The sequence below is a fragment of the Molossus molossus genome, unplaced genomic scaffold, assembly GCF_014108415.1.
Source record: "Molossus molossus isolate mMolMol1 unplaced genomic scaffold, mMolMol1.p scaffold_m16_p_1, whole genome shotgun sequence".
In the NCBI taxonomy this organism is placed as follows: domain Eukaryota; kingdom Metazoa; phylum Chordata; class Mammalia; order Chiroptera; family Molossidae; genus Molossus; species Molossus molossus.
In genome coordinates this window covers 101,274,951-101,301,792 of record NW_023425344.1, presented here as the reverse complement: position 1 = coordinate 101,301,792, position 26,842 = coordinate 101,274,951, and the positions used below count along the sequence as shown (strand labels likewise).

General features: G+C 33.6%; 2 protein-coding genes across 10 annotated transcripts in view; one reads left to right on the top strand and one right to left on the bottom strand.

The window, feature by feature from the left end:
- Positions 1-24,937, top strand: part of ABI1 (abl interactor 1) — a 134,498-nt gene extending 109,561 nt beyond the window's left edge. For 2 of the 8 annotated variants that reach the window (XM_036257596.1, XM_036257595.1), the window contains 7 exons: positions 344-444; positions 1,885-2,025; positions 6,031-6,131; positions 11,216-11,392; positions 14,808-14,894; positions 18,794-18,979; positions 23,288-24,937. In XM_036257596.1, coding sequence (XP_036113489.1) covers positions 344-444; positions 1,885-2,025; positions 6,031-6,131; positions 11,216-11,392; positions 14,808-14,894; positions 18,794-18,979; positions 23,288-23,463 — 969 coding nt within the window. In that variant the 3' untranslated portion in view covers positions 23,464-24,937. Of the gene's footprint in view, positions 1-343; positions 445-1,884; positions 2,026-6,030; positions 6,132-7,636; positions 7,718-11,215; positions 11,393-14,807; positions 14,895-18,793; positions 18,980-23,287 lie in introns of all 8 variants that reach the window. The other 6 variants (XM_036257597.1, XM_036257598.1, XM_036257600.1 and 3 more) reach the window with 4 other exon arrangements.
- The window catches only part of PDSS1 (decaprenyl diphosphate synthase subunit 1), a 39,622-nt gene continuing 37,660 nt past the window's right edge, over positions 24,881-26,842 (bottom strand). The window contains exon 11 of one of the 2 annotated variants that reach the window (XM_036257603.1): positions 24,881-25,660. In XM_036257603.1, coding sequence (XP_036113496.1) covers positions 25,520-25,660 — 141 coding nt within the window. In that variant the 3' untranslated portion in view covers positions 24,881-25,519. The remainder of the gene's footprint in view (positions 25,661-26,842) is intronic. The other variant, XM_036257604.1, reaches the window with a different exon arrangement.

The window sequence follows — 26,842 nt, the reverse complement described above, 5'->3', positions numbered from 1 at the left end:
TGAGATCTGTAGTTTATATTCATGCACACATTTCAAAAATTTTAGGAAACTCAACATTTGAATGCAGATAAGTTTGATCTCAGTGAACATGTTTAACAATAAAATAACGTATAAAATCCAATAATCTCATCTGTATTTTGCCATATATTGGTATGAATAATAGGAAAAGTCAAGTGCAAGTGGTTTCTTGACTTTTTAAAATGTATAACCAAAATCTGTTGTTAAAACTGTCTGGGAATCCTTACTTCACATTCTGATATTTAAAAAAATAATAATACATTGTAGCAAAACATCAAGAGAACAATTTGATATAAAAATAAAAGCTCTTTTTTCTGTATTTTAGCATGGAAATAACCAGCCTGCAAGAACTGGCACACTGTCGAGAACAAATCCTCCTACTCAGAAACCACCAAGTCCTCCCATGTCAGGCCGGGGAACGTTGGGGTAAGAATTCAAGTGCATTTTACAAAAAAATTTATATGCTAAAGGAAAAAATGATTCTGTGACTTAAGTAAATGTATGGATCCTTTCTGTGGACCGCTCTCAGTGTGACACTACCTTTTACAAATTCATTTTGGTTCTTCCTTGAACAGAATCTAAAATGAATCTACTTGTTTTATAATATTCTCTATAGAAGTCTGTACTAGACAAGTTCTTTTGTATGTGTAGAAATGAGCATTATTTATCATTCAATTTGACTTTAAGTTTATTTCAATGAAATGACCAGTGTATTCATTCCATATGGTGCTTTCATGTGTATTTACAATATTTATATTACAGAACTTTGAATAAGTGGTCTATTTTATGTAGTTTGGCTTGGTAACTTAAAGTTTTTCTGTTTCCCCTATTACTTTCCATCTAAGACTTAGGGGATCTTTACCTGGAATATTTTTAACTGTGCTTGTGTTGTTAATATTAGGGCCCTTCATACTTGAGTAGCTTTGTGAGAAGGTCAGTTAGAGAAGCAAAAAAGATAACAATTGGTGGCTTCTTCCTTCTCAGTTCTCAATGCAATAAATTTGTGAATATTTGGTAAGACATTTCTGAAAGATTGTTCACCTCAGCATAGGAAATAGTATATTAGAGCCCTTGCTTTTAGTGGAGGACTGGGGAGTCATTATTTTATAGTAATAGTAATCAACAATCAGCATTTTAAATAGACCCTTAATTTTTATTTTCATTCTATAAACTCCTTGCCCCTGCATGAAACATATTAAGTTATTAAGTAGAAAAGTTAAAATCATTTATTGAAAAACTAATGGCATTACATCTAGAGTCAGAATGTACTGTACTTGTCCATTGTCCATATAGTTCCATAATGAGGTAGGAATAAATTGTAGAAGAGATATTTAGCTTTCATAATGTATAAGGACAGTGGCTTGTGAGTGACTGAACTGGGAATAATATATATTTAAAAGTTTGATATTATTGAGCATTTAAAAAATTATGACCGTTACATTTAGAAATAGGGTTAGACTTTTAAATTATCCTTTCCTATGGTTTTCCTAAGAAAAGATAATAAATTTTTTGCGAAAAGTAACAAAATTCATATACTCCAATTAAGAATTTTTTAAAACAAACTTTAATATTAAATTTTTTAAAATCTCGTGATCTAGTTCTGGCTGGGTAGCTCACTCAGTTGGTTAGAATGCCATCTCTAAATGCCAAGGTTATGGGTTTTATCTTTAGTAGGGCATATACAAGAGGCAACTAATGAATTCATAAATAACAGGTAGAAGTTTCTCTCTCTCTCTCTTGCTCTCAAATCAATAAATTACAAAAAAACTTGTGTTCTTTTTGGTTACAAAGGGACAATCACATATTTGGTGGGAAATACTATTTTATCTTTCTTATTCATTATTCCTTTTTCTAATGCTTCTTTAGACGGAATACTCCTTACAAAACCCTGGAACCTGTTAAACCCCCAACAGTTCCTAATGACTACATGACCAGTCCTGCTAGGCTTGGAAGTCAGCATAGCCCAGGCAGGACAGCTTCTTTAAATCAGAGACCGAGGACACACAGGTAATCCTTCAGGTCAAGCCTTTGACCATTTGATAATGGGGGTTATTGACTGGTTACAAACCCTATACAATTGCTGAGTGAAATACCATAATATTAATACAGAGTATAAAAGTTGAGGTAATAATATTGTGTATGTTTCTGTTATAACTTCTGTTTTTTAGATTTTTAAATAGTATGTTTATATTATATGCAGATTGCTGCTATTTTTTCCTTTTGACAGAGGTACAGATGTATATTTGGATATAGGCTAAAGAATGTTTCTTGAAATAGTCTTTTAAAAAAGATCAAGGTAACCACTCTTAAATATTTTTGGATAAGAGGTTAAATGTCAGAAATTCTGCAATGTGATTTAAACTTTAAGAGGTTGGCCCTGGCCAGTTTGGCTCAGCGGTTAGAGCGTTGGCCTGTGGTCTGGAGAGACCTGGTTTGGTTCCCCCTAAGGGCACGTACCTCGGTTGCAGTTTGTCCGCAGCTTTGATTGGGTCGTGTGGGTGGCAACCACTCAATGTGTCCCCGTCACATCGATGTTTCTCTCTCTCTCTCTCTCTCTCTCTCTCTCTCTCTCTCTCTCTCTCTCTCTCTCTCTCTCTCCCCCTCTCCCCCTTCCGCTCTATCTGAACAAAATCTTGAAAAATGCCCTCAGGTGAGGATAAAAATAAATAAAAATAAAAAATAAACTTTAAGAGGTTGGAAGAAAGAAGACCTAGCTTAGATCTGAGGAAGAATTAAGAGAGTTGATATACTATAGAATATGTTACTGTATAAATTGTCTTTTAAAAGTTCTAGAAATCAACTGCTCAGTGAATTTTTTTAAAACTTGGTTGTGGAACATAACATATATTTAGGAAAGCATACACTTTATTAAGTACGTAACTTAATGGGTTAATACAAATTGAACACACTCATGTAACTGTTACCCAGGTCAAAAAATGGAACATTACCAACAACACAGAAGTACTCCTCAGGCCTTTTCCCAATTATCACCTCTACCTTCTCCCTGAAAAAGTAGCTACTCCATTTTGGGGCACTTTTATAAAGGCAGATGAATTTATTGTTATAGCTTAATTTGTTTTATTCTTCACTTTTGCCTCTCACTTAATACCTTAGGGAAGAACCTCTCCTTACCTTGACTTTTGGGTTGATATATTAGAGATACAACTTAGCAGAATCATTTTTTGGGTTTTAACTAAAGAGGGTGTCTGGCTCTTAGATTTGAAGTAATTGACATTTGTTGTTATTGCTGCTGTTAGTAAATAAATTCTTATATTGATATCTGCAGTTATTGTATCAGGTCAAGTTCAGTTAGGAATAAAATTGTTCTTTTTTATGTTTGTCATTGAATTATTATATTAAAGCATGGTTTTCCCCTTTAGTTTAGTCATATTCAACAATCAGCTCTTAAGAGTTACTTAATTAGATACTAGGGATATATCAATAAAATGTAAGTTCTTTTTTTCAGAAGTTCATTCTGTTAGAACAGGGGTCAACAGACTTTTATAAACAGCCATATTGTCAGTATTTTAGGATTTGGGGGCCATGTCTTCTCCATTGCAGTTACTCAGCTCCCCATTGTAGCATGAATGCAGCCACAGACAACACTCGAGTGAGGCTGTCTTCTAGTAATATTTTATATATGGTAGTGAAATTTGACTTTTCTATAGTTTTAATGTGTCATAAAATATTTCTCTTTTGATTTTTTTTTCAGCTAAATGTAAAAAACATTCTTTGCTCACTGGTTATAAAAAATCAGATCATGGCCCTGGCCGGTTTGGCTCAGCGGTTAGAGCGTTGGCCTGCAGACTGGAGAGTCCCGGGTTAGGTTCCCGCTAAGGGCACATACCTCGGTTGCAGTTTGTTCCCGGCCCTAGTTGGTGTGGTGTGGGTGGCAACCAGTCGATGTTTCTCTCTCTCTCTCTCTTTCCCCCTCTGTCCCTCCCATTCTATCTGAAGATGAATGCAAAAATATCCTTGGGTGAGGATAAAAAAAAAAATTCAGATCATGAGTTAGATTTGGCTTATGTGCTATGATTTGCCAACCCTCACGTTAGAAAAAAGCCAATAATTGTAGAAGAGGATAATTATTCGTATCTGTGATGTATTGGTGTCACAACGCACACTATTGACCACCTGGCTCAAAGGAGTTAAGGGTGGCCTTCACATCAAAGCTATTTTTATAATACAAACTGATTTTTGTTTTTCTTTCACTAATGTGATGATGTAATTACAGAATGATCACATTAGAGAAAGAATTTTCTAAAGTCTTTGCCCTGTTGAAATTTTTTCTGGGCCAATGATGTTGGTTTTAAAATACAATGTGGAGCCTACAATTGCACATGCGTATATTTAAATGCACACATTACTTACTAAAAACAACTATACAGTGTGAGGTCTTATACCAAAAGGGATAAGAAATCCATAGGAATTTAAATCGTAGAGAGTTGGTTAAAGTATCAATTATTCAAGAATGCCTCACACTGAAACCTCACTGCTGCCTTTTTGTTGTTTTGCTCATTTTCCAGAAAGTGTCCTGTTTTAGAACCACTCTTTGAGATGATTGGGAGTTTTTATACATTTTCTAGACTAAAGCTGGTTAAAGTTTTATTTAATTTCCATAGCATCTTGTACATTTTCTTTTCTTTTTTTAAAAAAAATTGTTTTTAATCCTCACCCGAGGACATTTTTTTTTTTCTTTCTTTGTATCTTCAGATAGAGTGGGAGGGGGAAAGAGAGAAACATTGACGTGAGAGGGACACATTGACTGGTTGCCTCCCACATGACCCCCACCAGGGCCAGGGATGAACCACAACAGAGGTATGTGCCCTTGACTGGAATTGAACTTGTGACTCATTGGTCTTCGGGCTGAGACTCTAACCACTGAACCAAACTGGTCAGGGCAATTTTTTTTTTTTTTTTAAAGAAGAGTTTATTGATTTCTTTTTTAGAGTGAGAGGAAGAGAGAGAGAGGGAGAGAGCGAAACATTGATGGGAGAGTGAAACATCGATTGTCTGCCTCCTGCACGCTGTCTACCAGAGACTGAGCCCAAAACCTGGGCATGTGCCCTGACTGGGATTTGGACCGGCAGCACTTTGGTGCATGGGACGACACACAGCCAACTGAGCCACACTTGCCAGGGCAGCATCTTGTTTATTTTCTTTTGTGGCATCTGTCACACTGTTTTTTCATTCTTAGCTGTGAGATTCAAGACACCATGGTTCATGTCCGCCTTATTGCTGTTCATAGCAGGTTTTAAATAAAACCTTGTTGACTCGTTGTATATAAGATTTTATTGGTCATTCATTTCACAAATCGGATGATCTCTTCTAATTGTTCTGAGTACTGTGTTAAGATTATATTGGTTTTCATTAGAGTGAGTAGAGTGAAACACAAGAACCACTTCATGTATTAGGATTAAAATTTGTATTGAACAGTTTTTTATTTTTTTAAATGTGTTTTCTTGATTTTTTTTTTTTTTTTTTTTGAGAGAGGGGAAGGAGGAGAGAGAGATAGAAACATCAATGAGAGAGACACATCAATTGGCTGCCTCCTGTACGCTCCCCACTGGGGATCCAGCTGCAACTTGAATATGTCCCCTGACTCAGAATCGAACCAGTGACCTCTTGGTCCATGTGTCGACACTCAACCACTGAGCCACATTGGCTGGGCTTGAACTGTTTTTTAAAAGGGAGTAGTTAGGCCTGGCCAGTGTGACTCACTGGTTGAGCATTGACCCATGCACCAAGAGGTCGCTAGTTCAATTTCAGATAAGGGCACATGCCCAGGTTGTGGGCCAAATCCCCAGTAGGGGGCACGTGGGAGGTGACCAGTCGATGTTCTCTCTCATCAATGTTTCTCTCTCTCTCTCTCTCCCTCTTCCTTCCTTTCTCTCTAAAATCAATAAAGAAAAAAATAAAATAAAAGGGAGTAGTTAGTGGCTTTGAGTTGATTATTGTAATGTTTGGGGGATAAATACTAGAATTTCTTTTTTTACAATTTTTTCTTTGCAGTGGAAGTAGTGGAGGAAGTGGAAGTCGAGAAAACAGTGGAAGCAGCAGTATTGGCATTCCCATTGCCGTGCCTACACCTTCACCACCCACTGTTGGACCAGGTATATTATTTATTAATCTGTTTTAAATCTTACATTTGTTGTTAATCCTCACCCAAGGATATTTTTCCATTAATTTTTACATAGAACGGGAGGGAGGGAGGGAGAGAGGGAGAGAGAGACATAGAAGATCAATTGGTTGCCTCCCACACGACCCCAACTGAGGTTGTAGATCGAACCTGCAACCCTGGTATGTGCCCTTGACTGCGGATTGTACCCGGGATCCTTTGGTCCAGGGGCTGACGCTTTAACTACTGAGACACACTAGCCGGGGCTGTTAGTCTGTTTTAATATGTGATAGTAGCCCTGGCTGGTGTGGCTCAGCAGTTAGAGCGTTGGCCCACGGAACAATGAGTCGAGGATTCAATTCCGGTCAAGGGCACGTACCTTGGTTGCGGTTCATCCCCAGCTCCGGTCGGGGTCATGGGGGAGGCAACCAGTTGATGTGTCTCTCTCACATCGATGTCTCTCTCTTTCTCTCTCCCTCTCTCTCCCTCCCACTTTATCTGAACAAAAATGGAAAAGTATCCTTGGGTGAGGGTTTTTAAAAAATAAGGAAAAGAAATGTGATAGTATTTATGAGGTTGTTTATGGAAGCCTAAAATAATTTAGTTATATTATGTTAATTTATTAAATATATGTGATTGTTGCCAGAACATAAATGCTAACAACAAATTTAAAATCATTTTTGCATTAGTTTTTACACAATCTTGAGGGTTTGTTTGTTTTACCATTTCTCCTTATATATGAAGCACATTGAATAGCTTTATTAAATACCTTTTTGTCCATTTTGCTTTAGAAATACTTGCTTGGACATAGTCAAGAATGATGTTTATTATTTCAAGAACAAGCCAATATTATTGATACTCCAACCAAAGGATTAGTGTCTATAATGTGAATTTTGTATCAGTAAGTTTTGATGTTGCCTTGTAGGCTACTATCTCAACTTGTGTTAGTTTGTTCTGTGACTTTATGTATGATACTCAATACTTCTTTCAGTAGAATACCATGAATATAAAAATAGGATGAAAAAAAGAAGTTTTTTTTTTTTTTACATTTTAGATTATATAAAAATTTAAGAAATCATTACAGAGCATTAAATTAGTCCCTTGATTTTTAGTAAATGAAATGAAGACTTTGTAGTGTGTAAAATATGTCTTTTTTAAGTAAGGGTGATGATTAATACTGTTAGGGAATATTTATTAGCTTTTCAGGATGTTGCTGAAAAAAAGAGAAAAGCTACTTGTAAAAACAGGCATCTTTTTAATAGTTAATGCAGGTGTGAACTCAATGACCTCTTTAGTAAAATTTTTATTTATTTGAACATGCTTTACATATGGGTGGGTCTCTCTCTCTCTCTCTCTCTCTCTCTCTCTCTCTCTCTCTCTCTCTCTCTTCTTCTTCTTTTTCTTCTTCTTCTTCTTTCCCAAACATTGTACTTTCATACTGTTTAGAATGTTTAGTTCTCTTTTTTGCACTCTGACCTGAATTATAAACTATTTTATTAGAAAACATTTCTGTCTCTCCTCCTTCTGGAGCTCCACCAGTACCACCTCTTCTACCACTTCTCCCAGTGAACACTGTGATAGGTGAGACTGCATAACCATTGGAGTGATTTAACTTGCTATGCATTATTTATAATAAACTCCTCTGTTAGAGTACTAACTTTTATAGTTACTAGGTTGTAAGTGGTAATGCTGCAAAGGTTAAAGTATTAAACCTATTTATACTAATTTCTTCTGGTGAAAGGCCTCTGAAGTTACACACAAAACAAATATAAAATAACTTTCTCTGTAATGTGAAATGTTCCTATGCTTAATATATAACCAATTTAATGTGGTTTGTATTTTTTGTTTGTTTAGATTTTTATAGGAAAATTATAGCAATGATTGTTCAAAAACATTTTTTTTATTAGTAATGTATACTTTTAAAAAATGAAACAATTTGGAACTCCCTGGCATATACATCAGTCAAAATATTGGAGTGAAAGTAGGGGATACAAGGAAGAAAAATGGAAAAGAAAATGATGTGCAGGATGGGGTGCTCTGAGGTTTTGTGTGGATCACAATTTGTAAAACACTGATATAGCCCAGTACTTAAGGCATTTGAAGTTGCCATGAAACATTTTTTTCAATAAAAAAAAATTAAATTGTTACCAACTTGAGGGTGACTGGATAGAGCATATAAGGAATTCCAAATATAGATTCCATGTAAAACCATTCAGCCTAGAAATACACAATATCAGTTATCTGGGCAGAAATGGATAATGAGATGTTTCAAATAATGAGAGGTGAGTTTCACATTGTGAAATAAAGCTGTCTAGCAATATCTTTTCAAAACATTTGCATTTATATTCAAAGAAAAAGTGGCAAAAGGAGATAATTAAAAGACCCTAATAATAGAAATTGTTTACAGAAAGTCCGTGTGAAAAAAATTCAACCTAATTGATAATTAAGAAAATGAAAACTACAGTGACCTACTATATTTTTATCCACCAGATAATGAAAAATGACGAAGTCCTCTATAACAAATGTTGGTGAGGATGTGCAGTAACAAAATACATTGCTTGCCGGAGTTTATTAGTTGATACACTAACTTTGGGAAGTAATTCGTTAGCTAGTCAAGTTAAATGGGTTTGTACCTTAGATTTATGAATTTTATTTCTAGATATTAACCCTAGAGTACTGATGCTCAAAATACAGTTATGGGACTTCTGGGGATTTCCAAGATCCTTTCATGGAGTTTTTGAGGTCAGAAATATATTTATGAAATTGATTTGCCTTTTTCATTCTCATTCTGGTACTGTGCATTTTGCAGAGGCTACATGATGTATGATAAAATCATTATTTTGACAGCTAATGGAATGTTGTATTTGTGTATTCATTTGTTTTAAAGATATATCAGTTTTAATTTCTATTCCCTATTATTATAACCCAACTCAACAAAGCTTTTTGAGGCTCTTTAATTTTAAAGAGTGAACCCTGATACCATAAAGCTTAAAAACCAGTGTCCTAGAGCAGTGGCCTTTGAAGTGTGACCACCAGAACAGCAGCATCACTGTGAGGGAATTAGTTAGAAATGTGAATTCTCGGGTCCTACTCCAGACTGACTTAATGAAAAACAGGACTGGAACCCAGCAATCTGTGCTATATAACAAGCTCTTAATATGCAATTCAGATCTGCACTGAAGTTTGAGAACCACTGTTCTAGAGAAATTCAAGAACCATTTTTAGAAATGTTCATAGTAATAGTATTAATAATAGCAAAACTCTGGATGTAACAGAAATGTCTAATAATAGAATGGATAAATTGTGGAATGTTTACATATAAGTATAACAATAAAAATGAATGATATATTGACATACTTATCAACATGGATGGATTTAAAAAATAAAATCAAGGGAAAAGGGCAAGCCAACAGAATACGTAACCATTTTATTTTAAAAATCTATAAATTTTCATAATCTCTATATATTAAGATTATATATCTGTGATTTAAAAAACAAATTATATATAGTTAAGAAAGAGCGTGTTTAACACATACCTTTGGAGTTTGGGATCCAGAAAGGGACACACAGGAAACTTCAATGATATTGGTGATATTCTTTTACTTGGAGCAGGGTATTTACCTTATTTTATTTTTAAAACATATATATATATATATATATATATATATATATATATATATATATATTTATATTTATATAAATAAGTTATAAATCATTACATATAATTATAATGTGTATTAGCATATAACCATATGCATATATGTATATTTATAATTTATATATATAACAGTTATATATATCAGTCATATACCCTTTGATATTACAGTTTATTTTATAATAAAATATTAAATTCTAAATAGGCATGGTTTGGAACTGCTAAATAGTTGGGTTTTGGTTTTAAATCACCAAGGAAAACAACTTGGATTTCATACACTTTTATATAGGTCAGAGGTAGATAAAAATTATTTTAGAGAGAATTCTATTAAAAATGTTTATAGGGTTACTTCTTTTTTTTTTTTGGTATGTGCCCCTAGCAGGAACCAAACCCGGGACTCTCTGGTCTGCAGGCTGACGCTCCAACCGCTGAGTCAAACCGGCCAGGGCTGTAGGGTTACTTCTTAGCTTTCTAGAAAACCTAGCTGTCCAGAATTACTCACAAAAAGCTTTTGAATAGACTGTTATTTAAAAAATGTGTTTCTATTTAGAAAATGAGCATATGGATAATTCAAATAATTAGTTACTGCCTATGGCTTGGGAACTCCAAAATGTTAATTATTCTTTTAATGAACAACCTGTGCTGTACGGTTTTATCTAATAACTTTTATGACCCCTAGGGAAGATTAGACACTGAATGACAATAAACTAGGATGCTGTCTTTTTACAAAAATTTAAGTGATAAGGAAAAGTATGTTATTCTTAAAGTTTGGAGATACACAAGAAATCTGACATTATATGTAAGCTTTGAACCAGAAGTTCTCCTTCTCTTAAAAATGATTCTACTATAATATGTATTGATAACTGCTAATATAATAAGCATTCAAATTCTAGTACAATGTGTAGAAAATATACTTAACTCTTTAAATTTTATAATTGAACCTGGAGTTGGCTGAATAGAAACTTATACTGTGCTTCTGAAGATTTGGCCATGGAAAGGAAGAAGTCTATAAACCAGATATTAATATATTCACATTTAAAAACTGACACTTTGCGTTTCATACTATCTTTTGATACTTATTTTGTTGGAGATAGCAATATACATATAACAGCTATGCGTTCTAAAATGATACAGAAAATATTTATACATAATAGCAAAACATTTGGGATTATGCTAAATTACAAGGTTAAGAAAGTTACTTTATTTACTTTTGCAGCTTTCTACACAGTATCTGTTTTCCCTTCTGTTTGTAACTTCAGAGATAGAGCTATTTGTGTTTAACCTTTGCTTTTCTCTTTATTTTTTGCTGTGGGCTTTAAAAATAACTATTTCTTACTGAGAGTCCACCTCTCTTTGTTCTGCTATTGGAGGTGATATACAGTACTCAAATTCTTTGTTGGTTGCCTTTGACTAATGCTTTTCAGTGGCCCCGGGCTCTGCTCCTGGTTCCCAGTATGGCACAATGACCAGGCAGATTTCTCGACACAACTCTACCACTTCCTCGACATCTTCTGGTGGATACAGACGAACTCCCTCAGTGACTGCTCAATTTTCTGCTCAGCCTCATGTTAATGGAGGTCCACTTTATTCTCAGAATTCAAGTAAGCTTGTGCTTTGCAGGCATACACCACCAGTGGAGCTCCTTTTGAAGGATATTATTTGAACCTGTTATTTTTGCCAGTGATAGACAACAATTGAAATCATGCTATTTTATATTTATTTTTGCTTTACGAAGTTGTTTCTTAAATTATACCATTTAAAAAATAATTGCTTATCACTTTCTCGCAAATAATTCAGTCATAGTATACTTGTATATTAAAATTTAACTGATGCTTTAATATGATACTTTTATTACTATAAATAGAACTAGAGAAGAAAAACTGAAATTAATTAAATTGAATTTATTTTTATTGTGATATTTAAGGCTGTTCAATAACAGTAAAATTTAAAACATGAATGTTGCTCTTTAAAATAACAAAATTGCTGGCTATCACTTTTAAGCTTGCTAACCTATAGTGAAATGAGTTCAAAACTATTAAAAAACATTAGTGATGTTTGCTTATTCTGTCTCTGAATAATTATAAAGTGGGGAGAATTTTTTTTTTTCTTCTTGTTCACCTCAAATTGCACATCTCAACACTAACTGCAATCAGTATTTAAAAGCAGATAAGATTAGAAAATAGTTGGGGCATATAATGTCAGTAAGTTTGAATTGCTTGTGGTAGTTATTAATTTCACTTTCCATATCAAAATACTCCATAAAGGAAAAACAGATAAAGAGATCTGAAATGAGCCTATTGTCCAGTATTTGTTATTGGCTGGGAGGGTGATCCCTGGGACTAGACTGAAATACACTCTCCCCAAATAGCTTTTATAGCTACTTTTTAGAGCTGCATGTTTTATTAGTTGACTGAAAAAACACTGAGTAAAATTGGTAGTTACAGAATAGTGATGGGGGTGTAAAGTACAGCACAGGGAATGTAGTCATTGATATTGTAATAAGTACGTATGGTGTTAGATGGGTACTAGATTCATTGGTTGTAAATCTAAGCTAATATATCGCACATCAACTGTAATTTAAAAATCAAAAAGTACTAAAAGAAAATTTAAAAAACACTAAATATTCCATGTTTACTTAGGAAGTTGGTATAAGTTCTTTTTATTTATAATGCATGTTCTGAACAAGTATTTTAAAGCAGAGCTGGGGGAAAATTACCTTGTTTTTTTGTTTAAATTTTAGGGTTAAAGATTAATTGTATTATAGCAAAAAAACAAAACAAAACACTACCACCCCAAAACTCATAATTGAAAACCACTTTAGCAAAAATGTCAGAATTCACAGATAATCCTAAAATTTAGTCTTTTTCTAGACTAACATTTTCATCCAAACTACTAAAACACTGTACCAATTAGAAATTTACCTCACATTTTCCCTGGTCTCCTTTGGTAGTGAAAGGTAGCTAGGGTCTGAATAGGCCACAGATTATCTGATTATTAGCCTCACTAGTTTTATGAACTTTTTTTCACATTACCCTACATTTTTAGATCCCATCTTTATGTATATTTTTTTCTTTTCCTCAGTTGGACATTTAATTTATTCGGCAGATAAGGTTTCTGGTGACTCTTCACCTAATCCATGTTTGTGTAACTTTGTTTTTTTTTCTTTTCTTTATTGATATGAGAGAGAGGGGAAGGAAAAGTGAGAGAGAGATAGAAACATCGATGAGAGAAAATTGATTGGCTGCCTCCTGCATGCCCCCACTGGGGATTGGGCCTACAACCTGGGCATGTGCCCTGAGGGGGGAATCAAACTGGTGACCTGTTGGTGCATGGGTCAACGCTCAACCACTGAGTCACAACGGCTGAGCTGCTTGTGTAGTTTTATTTTAACAGTACTTAGGTGGGTTGCTTATTTGTAGACAAGACATTTTTATTACCGAATGTCTATCTTTTGGATATTGTAAAGTAAATTTAGCTTCAGATTTTAAATATATCATTATGTGTTGTCAAATTAGTTATCCTTAAATCTGAGTTACTGTTGGCATTTTGATAGTAGATGTAAATGTTTTTAGTGTTTTGATGTGCATATTTCTTCTTCTTTCTAAATGTGGTGGTAATGATGAGTATCTTCACAGCAAAGCTTTTCTTTTTCTTTACATACTAACCAGCATGACTAGTTATTAAGGGTTGTTTCTAGAAAAATTTATTTTAGGTTTGTGGGAGTTCTTTTAAATAAAAAACGGTAACATTTAATTTATTTAAGAGCCTTCTATATATGAAGTATCAGAATGAAAAAGGACCAGTGTCAGTGAATTGAATAGTATTTCTAGCCATAAATGAATGTTGATTGCTTTAAGTTATTGCTTCTTTGAACACTGAACCGCTTTCAAATTTTTATGCTTACCAACAAAATTTTTAACTTGGATTAATTGAAGCAACCTTTTGATTGCATTATCCTTGGGAACCAATAAATTGTTTTTCTCTGTCAATTTAGTGTCACTTGTGACAACAGTAAACTGAATTTTGTGATTCGTTCCTGTTGACTTTTTTGATCAATCTTTGGCAGTTATGCCTTCTTAAAATGAGACAAAGTGGCAAACATAAGTATATTTACTTTTAGTTCGTTAACAATTTTAAATACATTTGCTGCCCACATGAGCATTTGATATTTATTATAAATTATGTCCTATCCAGAAAAAAATTGGAATATGTTTCCAGCTACTAATGATTTGTTAAAAATTACTTAAATGCAAATAATTGCATATTTTAAACCTTTGTTAAATCAGGTTTCCTTTTTCAGAACAGTAATATAAAGAAAGAAGGTCACTTGTGAGAGATGTCTTATTTCCTAAAACTCAACAATTAACATGGTATATGGAGCACTTTTATTCCCTGGTAAATTTAGGAGTGATGTCTTTAAAATTGTCAACTTAAAGAGTAATAATAACCTTGTTTTACAAACAAGGGTCTTTCATGGAGAGCTATGTGTACATTTATGTATATAAGAATCTTTAAAGGAAACCTGTGATTAATGTAGTTATTTATATATGGAATAATAACATATTTAGGTTCTCATTTACATTACCCTAAAGCTAGAAGAGCTTGTTAGGTTATAGAAATATGGCAAAGATACAATATCCTAGAAACCTCTATCAGTATTTCACCATTAACTATTTTTTAAAGCCTTTTCATAGAATTTGAAATTTTCATTGCATGAAAGTGAATATAAGAGTAAATTTAAATCTTGCCCAAACAATATAATTAGGGTTAAATTGAATGGGTTTTTTAAAGTAAAATTAACCAGTTGGCTAAACACAACTCAGCTTTAGATTTTCTAGTGTGTAATGAACTTGAAGGTTCTGCAGGTTTTTGTTTTGTTTTTGTTTTGTTTTGTTTCATTTGCAAACTGTTCTTTGCATACTTATGTTTGTGGTCCTTGTAACTGACTTCTGCTTTTTGTTTCCTTTTCTTTCCTTTATCTGTTTTACTTCCCCCATACTGTGTTGTTGCTATCAGTTTCTATAGCTCCACCCCCTCCCCCTATGCCTCAGTTGACTCCACAGATACCTCTCACAGGCTTCGTGGCCAGGGTGCAGGAAAACAGTAAGTTTGGAAAAACTGAGCTATCAAAGGATAGAGGCTGTCTCCTTATAGCTTGCATGGCTGATGAGTCATCATTTTCCTTACTCTTACTGAGAAGCTAATCTTATCTTGAAAATAGGTGCAGATATGTTATTGAAACTGAAGAGCACGATCTTCAGTTTTTTCACTTGTGTGCATGATTACTGACCTACATAAATTTCAAAACTGCAACTTTCTTACGTATTTACATGATCTAAAACATGAAATCTGATCTTGGCAGATTCTTAAGGATAGTATAATCAAACACAAAGGAAACTACTAGCTTCAGTAATTAGAGGAAATAGTTAAAAACAGATTATTTGGTATTCAGTTGCCCCCAAATTCATCAAGATATATAGATTGTTACACAGTCAGCTTTATTACATAATTGGGACAGGTATTTTTTTGTTTAGTTACAAAAAAATTTTTGGAGAAGGCTTTGTAGCCTCAGAGTTTGATACATGAATAATTTTTAACCTATACAAAGATTCATTGTTTGGATAAGAATGAATCTGTAAGAATAAGTAAATTATATCCATGATATCTGTTCATATGAGTGATTGTCATTTTAGAGCCCTCTTCATGTTTTGACTAGCTACATGCAGGCCCACAAGGATTATTTATGAATATGAAAATCTGTCATCTTTTTTTGAGGGCTTCTCTGAAGGAAGGTCAGGGAATTTTGGAAATTTTTTTTTCCTTTTTTTTTTTTTAAACCTCACCTGAGGATTTTTTTTTTTTTAATTGACTTTTTCAGATAGAGTGAGGGAGGGAGGAGGAGAGAGAAACATCAATATGAGAGAGACACATCAGTTGATTTCCTCCCTCAACTCGGGCCAGAGATCAAACCCACAACCGAGGTACGTGCCCTTGACTGGGAATTGAACCAGGGACTCTTGGGTCTGCAGGCTGATACTCTAACCGCTAAGCCAAACTGGCCAGGACTGGAAATTTTTAAAAATACGTGGATTTAATTAGGATAGAGAGTTTATATTGCTACCTGATTACTAAGGTTCTGGAAGATGTAAGATCATAGTTATATGATCATAGTGAATGCTATTTGGCAAAAGGAAGAATACCACTGTCACACTTTTTATTATGCAGTTGAGATTAAGATAGTAAGGTGGTCCAGAATTAATTTGGGACCATCACCATCCAAATAAATCTCAGAGTGATTTAAACAGATGTGTAACCCACTTGATCAACCAATCTTCCAGGAGAATACATTGTGGCAAATTCCATTGTTCAGCTTTTGCTGACCCTTTTGTGTTATTCTACCTGTTTCCTCCTTTCCTCCAGTCAAATATTTGTTAATATAGTGTTATGTGTTAGTTGTTGGGAAGAATACAAATAGTCTAAGACAAAGTCCCTACCAGTAAGAAATATATGACTTAAAACATTGCAGTTTCAAAATATTGAAATTTCTGAGTGTAAACCAATTTTGAAATTTGTTTTAAAACTCTGTTTAAACATATAAATAAGTGAATTTTATTTTTAAAAATAAGTGAATAAAGGTAAATTGCTGGGTTTTAGTGCTGTAAGAGTTTTAAAAACTAAACCAGTTAAACTTTTTGAACTGCCTTACAGCCAAGAATTTTTAGAAACTATTTAAAAATAACCACAATGAACATCCATTTAGTGGGTTCAAAGCACATTGACTAGCTCTTAGGTAACTTTAAATAGAAATTCAGAATTAATGTACATCATTCTAAGTGTGCCTGGCCTTTGCTAACAAGGCCTATGGTACTAGTTTTGTTCTTTTCACCAAACAGATGAACTTGAGTCAGTCAGTCACTCCCCTTGTGCTGCAGAAAGCCCAACTTTATTTGACCTTATTTTTTCTGAAAGCATATTAGGAAGATTGGTGAGAAGCTGTGTATCATCAGTATCTTAAATGTTTTATGAAGTACAATTTTTTTGTATTCTTCTCTTAAATATTTAGTTTCTTAAATATTGAGTTCTGCCAAATCGAAGTTGGTGATAACAAATGCATGTAGCAGTTAACCTACTAATGTATTTCAGTTTGAGACATGAGCCTTGAAAAAAGTTATCAGTGTGTTAGGTTTAACATTAGAAAGCATTTTTTAACTAACAAAGGGTGCTAGATAAAATATTACACATAGAGAATTAGATTGATCAAACTCCTGCCCCTGTGTATATAGTTTGAAGATAAGCCAATGTAGCTTCACAGTGGTTAGGCATAAAGACAACTGAATGAAAACATTCAACTAGTAAGTTATGTATAAATCAAGAGGAAATGTAATTTAGGGATATAGGCAAACTATATACATTAAGCCAAATAAAGGGTATGAGCTATAACTCTTTGATGTCAGGATGGTTTCATGCCCATTTTATACTCCTTTCAATAACAGTAGAAAGCATTAAGGGTTATTTATGGGCAAAAATAAAATAGATCCAAGCATTTGATGGAAAAATAAATTGTAAACCTATCAGAATGAGCATTATCACACAAGATTTGTTTTCTAATAGCCTTTTTTATTCTTCACCAGGATAAAATAGAAATTCACAGAATTGAAATTGAAATAGGGCTATTAATCTGCAAATGTTTTAAATCTTGATTCTTTGGTTATATTCTCAGCACATTATTCCAAATAGGGCGGATTAAACTTTAAAACCTGTATTACAGATAGATTATGACTGCTTTTTTGGATTATATAAAAATAGCCTTAGAAATTGGCATTTGAGTTAGTATATTGGTATTCTGAATTTCTTCCCTGCAGTTGTTATATAATTCTTGTATTAATTTATATCAAAACATTTTCATATGTCTTTAACTTTTGACGAAATGTATGGATAAGAAATTTAAGTTAAGAATTAGCTGTGTTCTAGCTTTGAATTTCTTAACGTTGGGAGCATTTGTTACCTGGTGTCGTAATAGTTCAGTGAACACAGTTCTAGCTTCCACATTTTCCCATTTATACTTTTGATTATTTAAATCACACACACATACCACAACCATCTAGAATTGGAGGTTTGAGTTGTTTTTATTGTTTTGTATGATATAAGTTACTTTCTGTGTATTTGTTGTTTTAGTTACCTTATTACCACAGTTCTTTATTTTGAAAGTCTTTGTTGTGGATGTATTCCTAGAATGGATCTTTAGGATCTGGCCCTTCCCTCATCCCATGCTTATGTTTTACTAGCAGTAATGCAAAAATCTTAGCTTGCTTTCTTACATTGAAAAGTTGATCATAAATATAAGCATTTTAAAAAAATATTCAAAGAGATTTTCTACTAGTTTGGAATTAATTAATTTTTAATTCAATGTTCTCTTATCTTGTTAAATTTACATTACAGGGCAGAAAACTTATATATAGAAGCAGACCTAATACCACCAACTTTTCTTTTTTTCTTCATTAAAACAAAAATAAATATCCACCCACTGGAGACTAAAGATATTAAAGCTAAAATCAGGGACATGAATATGCACAATGAAAGGTTATAAAACCATTAATCTAATATTATTCATAACGTTTCATACTGTGGTTCAACTGACAAAAGTGACATAAGGCTTATTTAAGGAACTAGGCTAACTAGAGTGACATTTGTTCTGACCTGAGACTTGGAATAAGGAAACTTCTTTACTCCTGTAATCCTTATAAAAAGAAATACTGATTCCTAACCACCTGCATTCATTACTTTGTAGTACTTCCTAATACCTTTATTTTTGGCTAATTTTATTATAGCAAAATTATTAAGAGTAGTGGAAGCTTTAACACACCAAGCTTTTATTTCTAATCATTGCATGTTTTATTATAGTGCATGCTGTATATAAATTAGAGCTTTCTTAAATCTTTTAATTTATGAATTTCCATTTAGTCTCATTTTTTTATTCAAACTAATTATCTGAATTTTTTCAGTTGCTGATAGTCCAACTCCACCACCACCACCTCCACCAGATGACATTCCCATGTTTGATGATTCTCCACCTCCGCCGCCACCACCTCCAGTGGATTATGAAGATGAGGAGGCTGCAGTAGTTCAGTATAATGATCCATATGCAGATGGGGATCCTGCTTGGGCCCCCAAGAATTATATTGAGAAAGGTAAGGTACAATCATTATTAAATTGGAGTAAGGAAAATAATATGATTATAGAATTTAGAGCTATAAAGAACATCTAATCCTGTGTTTCTCAACCTTTTGAATAACTTTACCAGTCAAGATGATTTAGTTAAACCTTGTTTCCTATACATTCCCAATATAAAGAGAAAGGTCTTTATATTTTAAAATAAAAGTATATTATAGCCCTGGCCGGTTTGGCTCAGCGGTTAGAGCATCGGCCTGCGGTCCCGAGAGACCTGGGTTCGGTTCCCGCTAAGGGCACGTACCTCGGTTGCAGTTTGTTCCTGGCCCTGGTTGGTCGTGCAGGTAGCAGCCACTCGATGTGTCCCTTTCACATCGATGTGTTTCTCTCTCTCTCTTCCTCCCACTCTACCTGAACAAAAAAATGGAAAAAATGTTCTCGGGTGAGGATAAAAAAAAAAAGTATATTATAATGTTAACTGCCTTTTCATATGACATAATGCTTCTAGCTAGAGATTAACTTACCTGTCCTCATTTTATAGATGAAGCAAAGACAAATAAAGGAAATGATTTACTAATTATATAATTAGTAGAGATTTAAAACAAAATTTCTGAGCACTTACAGTAAAAATAGAAACCTTTCATATCTAAATATTTTTAAATTGATTGGGATTATCAACTAAGGTTTTCAGTTTGTTGATCTTAAGAAAAAGAAGATATTCACTAGAATTTTATTTTATGAAATTATGTGTAACTCCAACATCCAAATTTACCTAGCTTACCTGACAATTATTTTAATTGTCCAAGAAACAGTGGGTAGGAAAGAAAAAAATTTTGTTTTTAGAGAGTTTGCTTTTATTCATCCAGTCATGTGCTATTTAAAAATCTGTATTTGGCCCGGCTGGTGTGGCTCAGTGGATTGAGCATCGTTCCATGGACTGAGAGGTCTCAGTTCAATTCTGGTCAGGGCACATGCCTGGGTTTCAGGCTCAATCCCCAGTAGGGGGCGTGCAGGAGGCAGGCAATCGATATTTCTTTTTCTTCCTCTCTTTCTAAAAATCATTAAAAACATACATTTATTTATTTATTTATTTATTTATTTATTTATTTATTTCCTCACCTGAGGACATTTTCCCATTTTTTGTTCAGATAGAGTGGGAGGGAGAAAGAGGAAGAGAGAGAGGGAGAGGGAGAGAAACATCAATGTGAAAGGGACACATTGAGTGGCTGCCACCCACACAACCCAACCAGGGCCGGAGACAAACTGCAACTGAGGTATGCGCCCTTAGCGGGAACCGAACCCAGGTCTCTCTGGACCGCAGCTCGATGCTCTAACTGCTGAGCCAAACTGGCCAGGGCAATAAAAACATATTTTAAATAAAAATATGTATTTGTGTAGTTAGGAAAAAATGCTTGTAATTTAGTTGATCAGATTTGATTGCATTTGAAATATATTTTCTTACTAAGATTGGCTGTATTGAATGAAGTAACTGACCTTAAACAAGTAGCTGTAGATCTTGAGACCTATTCCTTTTCTCTCCTGCCCAAGTTTTAAATACATGAATAAAAGTAAATTTGCTGTTTTCCTTTTTTATATTTTTTAAAAGTAAATATTCTGCATATTGTTTAGGAAGTCTTGAATATTCTACTTTACATTTTCATGTACTTTCAAATAGAGATGTGTTGTGGTTATGAGGGTGATAAACTTGAGTAGTCATACTTTCTGGCTTGGAAAAGTAAATTTAACTGTAATTATCTATGAAGTTGGGAATATTATATTTATGTAAGTTGAAAAAATTGGAATGATAGAATGGTGAATACAATTGGTAACCCAGAAGGATTAAAAAAAATATCTTCACAAGTTGAAATGCTGAGTCTTAAACTGGGGCCATCAGATATTTTTTGTAATAGACTAGATACATTTTTTTAACTTTTTAAAATTTTGAGGTATAATTGACATAACATTATATTGGTTTCAGGTATACAATGTAGTGATTCAATATTTGTATATATTGCAAAATGAAATATTTAAAACTTTGCCAGCACATAGTCTCTTTTTACAACTACTGAACCCCTCTGTTATAGCATAAAAGCAGCCATAGACCATATACAAGTGAGTGGATGTGGTTGTGTTCTAATAAAACTTTATTTACAAAAAGGCAGTGACTTGGATTTGGCCATGGGCAGTTGTTTGTTGACCACTATTCTAAATCAAAAAGTTGATATTTAGTAGGATTATATATCTGTGTATTAGGATCCTGGAGAGCAGAATGGACATGGAATTGTTAATGGTTAAATACTCAGCAGTAAGAGTTATTATGTGAGAGAATGTGCATTGGGGGAGGGGAGATTGGGTGCAACTAGGTTTCATTTACAGAGGGGACTTGAAAAATCAAAACATTATTAATTGAGCTCAGTACTTTTACCAGCTCCATGTATAAGTGGAGCTAAGAACAAGAGGAAACAACACTTTTATTCTGCTGAATGACTTTGAGGGTGTCAGGCCTTTGTCATGATTAGTTTAAAAGTCTGTAGCACTCAAAATCTAATCCATTATAAGTCTGAATACAAAGAAATTAATGTTTTCAAAGGTAAATCATAAAAATAAATATTGAAAGGTTAATAATTAATAGTTGACTTTATTACCTTATTTTCTTTGCTATATCTAGCTATCAGTCAGTTTTCTTGTATGGCTTTTTAGACAAAAATAATACCAGGATAATTTAATATTATTTATTCTTTATGTTTAGGGGTTTATTTTTTATTTTTAGATACAGTGGGAGGGAGGAAGGGAGGGAGGGAGAGAGAGAGAAAGAGAAACACATTGATTGGTTGCCTCCTGCATGACCCACACTGGGGATGGAGATCGAACCTGCAACCCAGGTATATGCCCTTGACCAGGAATTGAACCGGAGACCCTTCAGTCCTTGTCCTCAGGCTAATGCTCTAACCGCTGAGCCAAACCAGCCAGGGCTGTTTTGGGGTTTTAAAAGACAACTTTATGTCAGTAAGCTTGTAATCACAATACTATGATTCTGCTGCAGGATTAAAATGGAGAGGAGTGGCCCTGGCCAGTTTGGCTCAGCGGTTTGAGCATCGGCCTGTGATCCAGAGATACCTGGGTTTGGTTCCCACTAAGGGCACGTTACCTCAGTTGCTGTTTGTCCCCGGCCCTGGTTGGGTCATGCGGGAGGCAGCCACTCGATGTGTCCCTTTCACGTCGATATTTCTCTCTCTTTCTCCTCCCACTCTATCTGAACAAAAAATGGAAAAATGTTCTCGGGTGAGGATTAAAGAAATAAATTAATTAATTTAAAAAAATAATAAAATGGAGAGGAGTGGACCTGTTGAGTTTACTTAATAACAGTGTTTTGTAAAGGGAAAAAAAGATTGCGTATTTTAATTTAGCAAATGATGCTGTGGATTAGTACTTCAGGTGTCTTTCTTGTAATTCCCCATTTCAGAATAGTTATGGGGAGTTGCCATCTTTTTTAGGGGAAAAGTGAGTTCCAGAACATCTTAAATGTCTTAGGAACTCTATTTTAAGAAAAACTACACGAGGCAAATCAATGAAAAAAATTTGTCATGTACTGTTTCATATTTACTAGAAGATTACATATAATTTCAGAGTTATTATGCTATCAAGGCAGAATGAAGGAATAATTAAATCTATGAACTCTAGTAGTTTAGAAAACTAGTAAAAATTTTTTTAGGCCTTTTCTTTCTATGACACTGTGCAAAGAAAGTGAATATTTTGAACTCAAAATGATCACAGATACTACCAAATTACAAATAGTTCTTTAAGTCTTAATTAATGGGTCTTTACTCAGTTTCCCCCCTGTTGACCTTTAAAGTGTATAAATACTCTGTAAAATAGTCTAAGTATAGCCCCATAAATTACATGAATATTTTCCTTAGATGAGTAGATGAGATTTACCTCCAGGTATGTGTATTTTCAAATTAGATAGCTGGTTTACTGATTGGCTATGCAGCTTTGCCCAATAGTTATTTTGAAAAATGGTGTTTTACATACAGTTGTCACTTTGTAGATATCTAATAAACCCTGAAATTCAGAGACATTCCCTAAATAGATTGGTAGAAACTATTGATTTTTCTAGTCTAATCAGATTGTCAGTTTGGCCGTAAGATCAAGCTGTTGATTTAGGTACCTAGTTGGCCACTGGTCTTCCTATATTTATAGATGTAAGAATTAAGAATATTTCTAAAAATAGTTTTATTATACTATAGCTTTAATTGATATTATATTTTAAGTCAATTAAATTTTGGATATGGTGCACTCACTTGTTATTTCAACTCTTTTCTCCATAGTTGTGGCAATATATGATTATACAAAAGACAAGGATGATGAGCTATCATTTATGGAGGGTGCAATCATTTATGTAATAAAGAAGAATGATGATGGCTGGTATGAAGGAGTCTGCAATCGAGTGACTGGTCTGTTCCCTGGGAACTATGTTGAATCAATCATGCACTATACTGATTAAATTTTTCTGCTTTTAAAGTAGGTTCTTATTATTACTCAGTCATACTGTGGGACTATTAATGGTTAACAAAATTGTCTTAAAATGTGCCCATATTTTCAGGACATGCTGTTTTATTGATATAATTGAATGTCTACCTTGTAAGCATAAATTTTTGAGACAGTGTGTGTATTGCTAAACAGCAATTTATACAAGAGGCTGTCCATAACTGATTATGCTTATATAATTACTTACACAATGTTAACTTTATGACCAGCTTAAATATTCTGGGGGTGTGGGGTATATTTAACAAATCATGATTCAGATTGTACCATTACATGTTTCAGTGCAGCATGGTTACTAATGCTATGTCAGACTAATATTAAAATCGGAAACTTAAATGCTGGTGCTGGTCGTCATATCTTTTGTTTAGACTCTCTCATTCTTTAAATATAACTATTGTTTAAAGCATGCATACAAATTTATGTATTGAAATATACTTAAAAAAATCCAAGATGCTTCCAATTTGTGTAATATTTTCTTGGAGTACTCGTACTTAGGTCTCTTGAAATGAATCGAGTCTCTAAGGTTTCCTTGTGAAACAAAACAAAACAAAGAAAGGGGTATCTGTAATGCTGTAATTTGTACTTAAGTTTTTTAATGAGTGAATTTGCATTATAAATTTTTTCCATTCGCAAATACATAAGTGAACCAAAGGTCTTTATCCTTTTCTTCACTGATTTGTTTTTTAAAAAGTAAATAAAAGATACTGATTTATTGCAGAATTATGGTTCTATTTTCTCAGTATATTAACTTGGGAAAAAATTTTAGCTTTATCTCAACCTGTCCCAATATCAAATGTGACTGATTTTTGCAGGTTTAAAATCTGAAGAAGTTACTTACAAGTCAATCTACCTAATTGCTTTTCTAAAGTAACTTTTTCAGAGCTAAGAAAATGTGTAAAAGTATATGCATTCTGAAGGTAAAATTCTTAAGGATTGCTGTTACCAGTCCTTCAGTTTTCCAGTGGACTGTTCAATGAAAGGAAATCATAAGTATCTTTTACATACTGTTTTATAGAAGTGGATGCAATTGATTTTTGGATAGGCACTATTTAGTCCATTACCTGGCACTAGCAACACAAAATGATTTTTTAAATAATTGGGGAAAAGGTGGGTCATATATTAATCAGTGAACAGGGATATACCTGACCAACAGATTTGTATTGTCTTTTGACATAATTGAAATGCAACACATGCACTTTGTGTGTCTCCTCTTAATTAAGGGAGGTTTAGAGAGATGTTTTCTGTTGTGTATAATTCTATATTGTCTAGGATATAAAATAAAGCACTCAAGTGTGGGTTTCTGTGTATTGAGGAATTGTCTGGATTTCTTATTGCAGTTATGTACTGGGTGTTACAGACTTCTAACAGCATAGTAAATGGTAAGACTAGTGCGAAACATTTATTTCTGAGAATTAAAGACCATTGCTACCAAATCAATATGACTGTTGCATATGCATTTTGCCTTGTTAATTTTAAACATGATTTTATCACTAGTGATCACCTAGATACCTTTTCATTTCATTTTTTCAAGTGGAATGTGTCTTAATTTTGTATATAACTCGTCTAAATTTTATGTACAGTCTTTTATAATGAACCATTCTCCTATACGAAATTTTGGATACTGTTAAAATCTAATGCTGATTGAAATGTAGACTTCTCAGTTCTCTGACATTTACTCCTGTGGTGAAACAAGATAAACCATTTGAATTTTAACATTGATTATTTATTTGTGTAATGGCTTTACATGTGAATATTAACAGTGTAAACAATACCACATATAACCATCAAGATACCTCGATTAGAATTTATAGGACAAGAATGACAGTTCCAGATGATCTAATTATTTTAAAACTTTTCTGAAAAACTTTGCCAATAAAAAAGAATTGCCCATCATTAAGGTTGAAATGATTTTTTAAAATGATTTTTGGTTATCTGCACGTGAAGCAAAGTATATTCCACAAAATTCTTTAGGCACAGTCTGGTAAAATAGCTGCCAGAAATAACAGAAAGACTTGTCATTTATCTCTTGTGAGTACAGTTTCTGAGAGTTGTATGAGGGCATCTCTTTCTGGGGATGGTCGAAGTTTACTGATCTCTCTCACTGCTTCATGGCAGTACTGCTGGGCGAGGTAGGTTGTTTGTTGCACACCATCACTCTGTGTGATACAGAAAAAACAAACAGATGCATGTTACCTACTGGATCATCTCTTAAATTCATTACGTATAATGAATTAAAACATATTTTTGAGATTATATTAGTTAACAGCCAAACTATGCTTCTTATGTTCTCTCTTCAACTCATAGTGCTGGCTTCCTCTGCCTACTTCTTTTAGGCCCTTTTCTCCAATTAAAGCATATTTTCACTCTATTAGCATTTGCATGTAAAGCAACTAACTCCTTAATATCAAGTAGCCACCTATTTTTAATTTTAAGTACTAGAGTTTTTTGAAAGTCCTACATACATAAAATACATAGTACATTTTAAAATGAAAAAAATCTAAAGTGAAAGTTGAAGAGCTGATGATGAAAATCAATAGTTCTCATTTTCCAAAGGCACCAGTTTTTTATCCATTGGTTTTTTGTTTCTTAATTATCAACTTCAGTTATTATCCATTGCCTTTCTGCTGAGGATACAGCCAACCCATCCTAGGATCCAAATTTGATTATACAGGATGGGACAAAAGTAGGTTTATTTTTGCATTACTTATTATTGTATTTTCCATACAAACAACTATAAACCTACTTTTGCTCCACCCTGTATTGTTGCCTTTAGTTCTTCTATTGATTACTTTTGCCACCACATAGTCTGACTTTATCTTGTGTAGATGAGGAAACCAGAGCTCCTATTCTTCCATTTTTAACTATACCTTAACACTATAGACAGGTTTGCATTCTATTCTGTAACTAACCATGTTTTTATGTTGGTTCTTTCTAAAAGCTGAACACTGATAAAATTTATTTCCACAATGTAAAAATGGTCATAGTATGTTCAAATCAACAATTTTATTTCCTTCTCCATGGTTCCAAATTCATGATGCCTCTATCATTGAGAGTAGAATATTCCTAACACGTTGAAAGGCCTCTGATTTTCTGTACTATACCAGTGACACAAAATGACATATTGTAGTTGGCTGTGTCTTCCTATACTACAGAGCCCACTTCTGTAGTTGCCTCCTTTTCTTCCTCTCTGGGAAAGAAGCTCCTGATTCCTAATATTTCTAAATCCTTAATCATTCTATTTGTTACTTATACTTTTTTTTTATAGCTCTTGTACAACTGCCATCACAGCATGACTTTTTATTAAACTCTTGGATTCATTCCACTGGTTTTAGTACCTG